Source organism: Exserohilum turcica, assembly GCF_000359705.1.
Source record: "Exserohilum turcica Et28A unplaced genomic scaffold SETTUscaffold_23, whole genome shotgun sequence".
Taxonomy (NCBI): Eukaryota; Fungi; Ascomycota; class Dothideomycetes; order Pleosporales; family Pleosporaceae; genus Exserohilum; species Exserohilum turcicum.
The window spans coordinates 247,211-256,253 of record NW_007360059.1 but is presented as its reverse complement, the minus strand read 5'-3'; the positions used below and the strand labels follow the sequence as shown (position 1 = coordinate 256,253).

Sequence of the window (9,043 nt, the reverse complement as noted above, 5' to 3'; positions counted from 1 at the left end):
GTTCCAAAAATCCGGAATGGTCGTACTCGTTCGGCAAAGGATATTATCCAGGTCATCGTGCCAAACCTGTCTGGGCCGTGTCTAGATTGCTTGCAGGTTCGCGGCTTTACTCCTGTCTGGGAATAAACTTCCTCTGCAACATTTTCTTCGCTGATTGGTGTAACGGCACAGGTAAGACTAGACGGATCTGTATCGGACGTAGGATCACTCAGAGGCATATGGGAGTGCGTGGGATCCAAATGGCCTAGATTCGAAGAGCCACCTATAGGCCTTGTACGAAAGGATATCAAAAGTCTACAGAGCTAGCTACAGGGAGTGTCTCAATATATACCTATCCTAGTCAGGTCCGAATTCGGATCCGACCTCGGGCGAATAGCTGATAGAGGGCGGCAGGTACTTCCTCCGATCCGGCTCTGGGATTGGCTCAATACTTGGCGAAGTTGTAACATCGTTACAATTGGTACTGCTGCGTCTCCGCCTATGTGGAGTCCTATGAGAGCCGCCTCTACACGCTGCACTGCATAGTTGATCCATTTCTCCGGGAGCTGGAATCCAACTGCACCTAGAGTTTCTAGCATGACTTCAATGTTATCTGGCTGCAGCAGTCGGCTCTTGATAGTGTCGTTGGCTGGTGTGAGTGCCCAGCCTGTTTTTGTCGTTGTGAGTCTTGGGATATCTTGCAGAGTGAGGTTATCAATCTTTGCGCATAGTGCTTTCCGCATTACAAAGGGCGAAGGCTCTTTTACTCTCTGTGCTGTAGATAACTGGAAAAGAATTCGGCCATCTGGTATGGGCTTATTCGGCGGCTTATTCAGGGTTACGCCGTTTCGGTGGGTCGCTGCCGTCTTGGTTATAGCGGCGCCCCTTTCCTGCATAGGGTGGCTGTTGGGGAGTCTTGCGACGTCCGCATATGTACGTGTAGGTTTAGGCCCAGCGTCGCTCGCAGGCTGTGGGGTGGTCGTGGATGGGTGGTGGATAGAGTTGGTTAGGGCATACACTACACGTTGCTGTAGTTCTTGTGCGACCAGACGCTCAGCTGCGCTAGTGTAGTTCTCTAGGCAATGATCGATCGCGTTCGCGATAGCTGTGATGATGCTGTGTCTAGTTTTGGCGGCCGCTTGGGCTGCCGTGATCTTCTCTGTAACCGCGCCCGTCACCAGTTGTCTCTTGTTAGCACTATCACCGAACGATATAGGTATAGGCGCTGCTTCGGCTTGCCTGTGTCTTTTTGTAGTGCGTAGGTTAGCTAGGCTAGGGGTATTTGGGTCCTCAGGGCGTGTGTGCGTGACTTCTGGAAGCCGAAGTGTCTGCCCTGGGGTACCTGGCACCGCCATCTCTCTGTCAGAGGGAGGGCTGGGCCCGATATGAGTTGTGAGTTGCCTTGTTAGGCGCTTTAGGAGTGATTTCTAACAAAAATTGAATTGTTTTGAAGAGTACCATAAAATCACAAAGTTGGTGTTCGGTGTGCCTGCAAAGATGAGAAAGGCTGGGATGCGCTTTCCTGTCGCGCCAACACCTTGTATCAGCGTAACCCACTCACGATTACCTGGCTGGATCTTCTTTGACCTTCCTGGTTTACCTAAGCCTGTGATAACTGACTGTGATAAAATCTTGCCCATAATAAAGCCTGTCTCATCAAAGTTGTAGATATCTTCGTCCACAATACCATACTTCGCCTTTGTATTCTGAACCAGCTCAAACCAGCCTTTAATAAGAGCTGGATCTTCGCAAGCAGCTCGCTGGCGATCATATGGACGGCTCCGGCGCGTACGCAGCTCAGGATTGCGCTGGATAAACCTATCCACCCAGTTCTTGCCAACCTCTTCTCCACCACGCTCTCGGAGCAGTCTATTAGCCATATCTCGCACGTCGTCTCTCCCACAGGGTAGTCCTCGCTCAGCCTCAACTAGTATACGCCTAGTAATGACCTCCTCTTCTAGTTTAGCTAGGCGCTTGCAGTTGGGCTCGCAGTCGCGTCGAGAGTGCTTTCCGTCGCGTCTTCGACGTATTGTTGTTTGTGGCACGTGATAGACTCGTTCAGCGTGTCGGATACTTTGAATTTGATTTCTAGTAAGCTCAGAGACTACTATTTGCACATCAGCTTCAGTATAATATCTTGAGGGTTGTGGTTGTTGAGACATCACGCGTTGTTGTTGGAACGTCAATTTGGTGGGGAGACTGCGCCGCTCGGTGGGGTGCGCCGCTCGGTGGTGAAACACGTTAATATAGTTATTAATTAACTATAATAAAAGTGCGTGATAAGGTGTTAAAGCTGGTGAGGTGGTGGGGAGTAGGCCGCTTACTTGAGTGGGCCGCTTACTTGTGAACTACGTTACTCTTGAAGTCTCTAATCTACCTCTAATAGTTAAAAAAGCATAATCTTACGTCGATGTTCTATTATTGCGTTCTAAAGGTAGGTGGTTTTGGCTACAAAAAAGGCGCTATACTATATTTGAATTTCGAGGACACCAACGTGCATCCCTTCGTGACGGGACGCCCTGTGTGCCGGGACTGGCCAATCAGAACGCTAGTTTGAGGCAGAAGTCAGCAATTCAAGCGAGCTGATTGGCCAGTCCCGGTACACAGGGCGTCCCGTCACGAAGGGATGTGTTAAGAGTATGAATCCTAAGTAGAAGTAATATAAGACTTCCGGTGTTAAGACTCTTCTTAGGTTAGTTTTCGCTGATGAAGTAATAGGGTAATATAAATAGTGTCTCTGCAAGTATAATATCTATATTATACTTATACTTATGTTGGAAGTAAGGCTTTAGTTAAGGCCTATGTTACACGGGGTTGGGCTATACTTCTCTAAGTCTCGATCCGGGTTAGGGCGAGACGAGCTGGAGCGTGAGTCCGCGTGAGGGTTTCGACGATTGCGATGTGGAAAAGAGTTATGGAAGTTAACCGAAAGTAAAACCTTCAATTCTATATGATAGAATAACTAAGTATCAATCTGTGTAAGAGAAGAACTTATGAGAGTTGACCACAACGAGTGTAATAATGAGATCCAACACATTCTTATACCCATTGCTTCCAGTCCTGCCATCTTGTCCATCTCTCCTAGGCGAGATGTCCGAGATGGTCCTGCCATCTCTTCATGTACTGCCATCTGAGATGGCCAGGCTTGGCGAGATGGCACATCACGTGACTCCAAGCCCCGCAATGTCTTCTGTCTTCTGACGTGGGCGTGGTTGGTCCTCAACCTCGTCATTTCCGTCAAGGAGAGAATCCTTCTTGTTACTTGTAACAGCCTATGCACAAGGCCAAGAAAGCAAAAGAAAAGAAAAAGCCACAAAAAGGCGACACCTCAGGAGATAGAAACAATACACACCGATTTTATGACCCCATGATTGAAGACCCATCAAATCTGACAACTTATAACTTAAGTTAAATATATTAAGCTATAAGAGTTTGATATCTATTCCTATATACTAGTGTGTTTTATATATTCTATATAGGTTTATAATGTTCCACGCGTGGAATATTGCGCAATAATATAGAATATATAGAACACACGTGACTTATTTCATAGTAGCGTTCCGCCAAGCGCGTGGAACGTGGGGTCCGCGCTTGCGTCATTAGCTATCTTGCCATGGTCAATGAAAGAGGTCTTGACATAGGCTGCTTCCTTCCTTCTTTCCATATCTTGCGCTGTGTCCTTTCCTCAGGTTCGTAACATACTGATCCTTGACGTTATATTATTGAATATTAGTAAGTCAGAGGGTTTAGAAATGATGTGTATGCAAATATACCATATCTAACCAATGTAAGGCGGCGAAAGAGGTCTAATTTGTCACGGTGTGGCCGTGAAGCCCTTGTCTAGGACGTTAGCCTAAGTAATACAATAATATTTGGCTCTTTATAGTTTCCTTTAAGACCCAGCCCATAACAATAACCTCTTAACCTCTTAACCTCTTAATCCCCTAGCCCTATTTCGCGTTCGACTTTGTGAGGACGACTTCACCCAGTGCAAGTGACCAAGGCAGAGGAAGCAAGATAAGAAAATGACGATCAAATTTAAAAGGCGATAATAGCAGACAACGAGCTAACTACAGGTTATTACTACCTATATAATGTTGTAACGTAGTTTGGCAGGGAGGAAAAAATGTAATTATAGGTGTAGCATGAATTGAGACGAATCCTTGAAATCTATCTCAAGGTTCAGGTGAATGCCGTATACTCTAGGTACGGGCCTGGGGTCCCCTGGCCCGGTAGGTCTCCGATGTGTGCCCGGGTGTAATCTTATGTTAGAGTATCGTGATATATTAAGCTTTTCAAAACAGACATTTACTAATGAAATGTTTGTAATAGCTGAACTGTTGCACGCGCAGATCGGCTCCAGCATTGGAACTATAAGTTACGGAATTTATAGCCATTTTACAAAATAGTAGACCAACTATCTTTGTATGGTTATGAACAACAGCGTAATAGAGTGGGACATTCCCATCGCTGTTTTCAGCATCGACTGAAGCCCCTTCTTTGATACACCATTCGACCATCTCTGCGTCACCTCTAGAAGCAAGCTCATGCAGGGCGGTGTTTCCGTCCTTGTCTTGAGCATTGACATCAGCTCCATACTCGATAAGCAATTCAACTGTTGTCTTCTTGCCAGCTGAGGCTGCGAGATGAAGCGCAGTACGTCCGAGATCGTCTCTATCATTTACACCAAATTTGACAGGAGAGAAGAAATAGGATTTATCTTCTCAATTTTTCGGGTCTGCTGTTAGTAGGAGACCTCCATTGGCAGCCTGTGCCTCTACATTCGGGCAATTTTGCAAGAGGAGCTTAACACGCTTCATATCACCTTCAGAACTAGCATTATGTAGTGGGAAAGAAGTTTTTGACGACATCTTGACCTTGCCTGATGCGGATTTTTGTTTCTAGAAGATACTTTGGATCTGGATTACGAGCTAGGATGACAGGTTGAAGTGGCGATGTGTCTACTTTTCCTTTGTGGGTACCTCTCTATTACGGGAGTATACCCTACTGGTGCCACTCAATCATATTTCTATATGCCAGATGTGTATAACTGTAGATTCCGTTTGAAGGTAGTCAGCTTGGATTACTCTTATACCTGTTTTCCCCAAAGTCTCTCAGGATTAAAGTGGGCTATAAATAGCCAGAGGTTGTAAGCATAATCTTCACAAGTAGAGATAGCCAACACACTGTCAGCAGAAACCCGCTGTATCCGTTTCTCGTGAAATATGACATGGGTAGCAGGACTGTACTCGAATGCCCTAGCGTAAAAATGATTCTAGAAAACACGGATACACGTTTCACCTAGAAAGTCAACCCATACTTCACCAATGTAGATTATGGACCGGCTATTGCGCGCGATACCGAAATGTAACAATGTGAAGGGAATGCCAAATACACCTCAAAGCGGTGACATGCTGCCTCAACAGCTGACGGTGGGGGCGCTGTTGGCATGTGACTTCCAGTAAGCCATGAAAATTTAGTGTGCGAGCAAAGGAACTTGTTTGCAGTAATGGGGCCCTGAAATGTAGTCGGGTTATGCATTACGTATATCTGGAATAAACACACCAATGTTTCTTTCCTTGCAGTCATGCCATTCATCACCTCCTCGGTCCTTCCCATTATTATACTTGCGCCTTATGATAAATTACCACCTACACTAACTTTTAAACACCAAGGTTTGATTAGAATTTATTCCATCAATAACGTCTTCTGGTCTGCTATCGTGTTCTAGCGACAATGAAGAGCTGTAAGCACAGGTCCTGGCTGTCCCTTCACGGAAAGGACAAATTTATGTTGCATTGTGCTAGTACTTTGAACGATATAATCACAAGCCTCGACAAACCTGCCAGCAAGACCCCGAGTCTGGTCGTCATGCTTGGTAACGCTGCTAAAGGAACACTGTTAGCCGATGTTCTGCCCACTAGCAGAACGCGTGTGAATAGCCGAGCGTCTCATGGAGTGACTCTACAACTCAACTCTGCTACCGCTTTTAGTGATCATCCAATGCTGGTTGCGCATGAGGATACCTCTAAGCGGAGTACGTCCCTACCGGAGCCCATAGCCTCTCCCTGTCACCGCCAAATAGTACGTGCATTACAGTGGCAAGTGGGTAGTTTAGCTGAGGCTTTTGATAGCCTCCATTGTAGACTTATCCGTCCTTTCACAGACTTGGTGTGTTTCTTCTCCGCAGGAGATCATGATGTGCATCGTCAGGTCGACTGCATGGTACCGTGGCTCGAGCAGACGCTCGGCCAGGGGCCCAGCGCCACAGTATATCCTCGACTACTCTTTATAGCGGCATCTTCAGAGAAGCGAAGTGAAGCCATCGTACAAGACCAGCTCATAGGTCTCTTGCGTACGCGTCTGCAACAGCCTACATTGGATGTATCCTCTCGCCTTTCTGTGTACGTTAAGAACAATAGCACACAGACGCTAACCGACCGCATCAAACACGAGATAGATAATACCAGAATTCAGCGCGCTCGTAATTATACCCTCTTAAATGCAGTGCACTTCGATCTCTTGTTTCGTCAGGCTTGCGATCACTTTGTCAGTGGCGAGCGAGCTCCGTTCGATATGATCGCTGCATCACGATCGCACCGCTCCGTATCCCCGCACCTGCGCACGTATATGAACATCCTTTTTGACATGGTAGATAGCGTTCAAGATGTGGTAGAGTTTGCGATTCCATTTGCCGCAGGTTGCTTTGTAGTAGACAACTATACATACGACGTGCCCTGTCAGTGTCTAGTGCGGATGAACAGCTTCAATCTGCTAACTTATTAAAGTCTTCGACCCGCTCCAGGTGTATATAACTCACTATAGGTCTGCCTGTATAGATATAGCTGCGAACACGCGACGAAAGTCCTCGAGACACTGTGACGATTCAAGATTGCTGCTTCGCAGCCAGTGGCTCTCACTATTTGAGCAGCACTTCGTGCAAAGAAGTAAGACATTGTGTTCAAATCCGCGAGCGAGACTTCTAGCCGATTTCCAGCCATGGCTTGCGAGTCGGAAGCCTCACATGATCTGCTTAGCTTGCATGCAAGCCGAACCTGAGCATAAACTGATATGCGGCCATTTGATCTGCGAAAAGTGCTTCACATGTATAGGAAGCTGTACCGAAACAGATCCTTACCTCTACAAGTTGGATGACTGTCCTTTTTGCTCCCAGACTTGCAAAGCCAGTGTGCGCGTGAAACCTGCCACTGCGGGTTTGCGCGTGCTTTCTATTGATGGTGGTGGCATTCGCGCCACGGCTCCCTTTCAATTTCTTTCCGCGCTCGAAAAAGCGGTAGGTCTTGATATGCCTATCCAAGAACACTTTGACCTTGCCTATGGAACAAGTTCAGGTAAGATATCACAGGCATTTCCTGTTCGTTTTTCATTGTTTATCTCATCCTTTTGTAGGTGCTTTGGTCCTTCTAGTGCTCTACGGCCTGGGCATGCGAGTTGAGAAGGCTTTTACTTTGTTCAGGCAGTTTTCAGCACGAGTGTTCAGAGAACGGAATACATTTGGTCTAGGACTTCTTGCCAATATCTATGACTTCATCACTTCGTGGCGCCACGGCCGTTTCTCTGCTAGCGACATCGACTATGCTCTAACAGAAATCTTCGACGAATCCACAATGCTAGATCTTCAGTATATGAAATTAATCGGAGCACGAATGGGTTTTCCTGTTGTCGATACCATCACATCAGAAACATGTCTGGTGACAAGTTACAATGGAACTGGTTCAAGCCACAGCGATGAGGCATATACACGGATGCTAACGTACCGGCTCTTGCGCTCAGAAGAAGTCAGTAGCGAGATATGCATCAAGGACGCGTGAGTTGCTATGTCTTGACTTGAGGTTCACTGCTTACACGATGAGATAGTGCACGAGGTACATCAGCGGCTCCATGGTGAGTGCCCCAAGTCGTAACTAACTGGCTGATGCCCTGACAACGATAGGTATTTCACATCTCACAAGATGCCTGGCCATGGTACATTCATCGATGGAGGGCTAAGCAACAACAACCCCTGCATACTTGCCGTACAAGAGCTTCAGAAGATAGCTCCTAGGTTGAACCGTGCCGACCATTTCGTCTCGATTGGTACAGGCGTTTCGACAACGAGAACTTTTGCCAAATGCAACTTCTACTACAGTCTATTCCTGAGACTACTCAACGGAAACAACTCCGTACAGCCGACTGCCAAGCACTACCTTAACGTAAATTTTGATGGTGATAAGATGTTCGCACTCATGCGACAGATTTTCGCTGCATCGTTGCCTGGAGGGGCTGCTAGCGTTGATAAATGGCTTCATCGATTCAACCTACCCGTGGAAGGCGAACTACCGGATCTTTCCGACGCTTCTGCCATAGAAGGTCTTGCTGAGACCGCTCATTCTTACTTTGCAAAAGACCCCGCTGTGCTTAATCTAGCCGATGCTGCACTCGCTCTCAGCTTCTACTTTGAGTTGCAGCCAGGATGCATGCCAATCTACGAGCGCGGCTCCTACACTTGTTACGGCTTGATTCGATGTCGTATCCCTGGAACCAATCCTGCGTTATCCAGGTTGATGCAGAAGCTCGATTGCTTAGACGCTAGTTTCCAGATTCAAATGCAATTGTACGATCCAAAAGAGACCATGTCAACATTGCGCGATCGGCACGGGAACTTCTGCAAACCCGTGTGTTTACGCGTTCATTCGCTCAACGACGAACTGGATGTTCGCTTGAGATTGCGGGAGGACTGTGTTCATCATATCAGCGCTTCGCCGATAACCTTCAAAACGCTAATTGATCTACAGATGCTGGAGTGGAGTGCGCTCAAGAATGAACACACTGATGAACGAGTGGCAAGCAAGAAGAGGCGACGAGATGACTCGCCCTTGCAGACAAATAAGCGACGTTGTCTGGAGACTACGTGAGATTGTCTATACGCTAAAACCCGTCTAGCCGCATGCTCTTTGCGGTCAACTGGAAAATGTCAAGAACGGCCTGTTACGATAGTTGAACGGCATAGAATAGTGTTGTAAAAGTTTGACATGCGATGCTATCACTTGGAAGATGTTCGTAT

The 9,043-nt window shown here is 46.9% G+C and overlaps 3 protein-coding genes across 3 annotated transcripts; 1 reads left to right on the top strand and 2 right to left on the bottom strand.

The window, feature by feature from the left end:
• Positions 1-478: 478 nt before the first annotated feature.
• SETTUDRAFT_39938 (uncharacterized protein) lies at positions 479-1,334 on the bottom strand (the record flags this gene model as incomplete). The annotated part of the gene is given in 2 exon segments (XM_008028218.1): positions 479-490; positions 510-1,334. The coding sequence occupies 2 exon segments, from the start codon at positions 1,332-1,334 to the stop codon at positions 479-481; spliced, it is 837 nt and encodes a 278-aa protein (XP_008026409.1).
• Positions 1,335-4,274: 2,940 nt separating this feature from the next.
• SETTUDRAFT_39937 (uncharacterized protein) lies at positions 4,275-4,850 on the bottom strand (the record flags this gene model as incomplete). The annotated part of the gene is made up of 2 exons (XM_008028217.1): positions 4,275-4,618; positions 4,736-4,850. The coding sequence occupies 2 exons, from the start codon at positions 4,848-4,850 to the stop codon at positions 4,275-4,277; spliced, it is 459 nt and encodes a 152-aa protein (XP_008026408.1).
• Positions 4,851-5,715: 865 nt separating this feature from the next.
• On the top strand, positions 5,716-8,894 carry SETTUDRAFT_39936 (uncharacterized protein; the record flags this gene model as incomplete). The annotated part of the gene is made up of 8 exons (XM_008028216.1): positions 5,716-6,016; positions 6,146-6,679; positions 6,724-6,784; positions 6,805-6,926; positions 7,092-7,331; positions 7,390-7,807; positions 7,858-7,884; positions 7,934-8,894. The coding sequence occupies 8 exons, from the start codon at positions 5,716-5,718 to the stop codon at positions 8,892-8,894; spliced, it is 2,664 nt and encodes an 887-aa protein (XP_008026407.1).
• Positions 8,895-9,043: the final 149 nt, after the last annotated feature.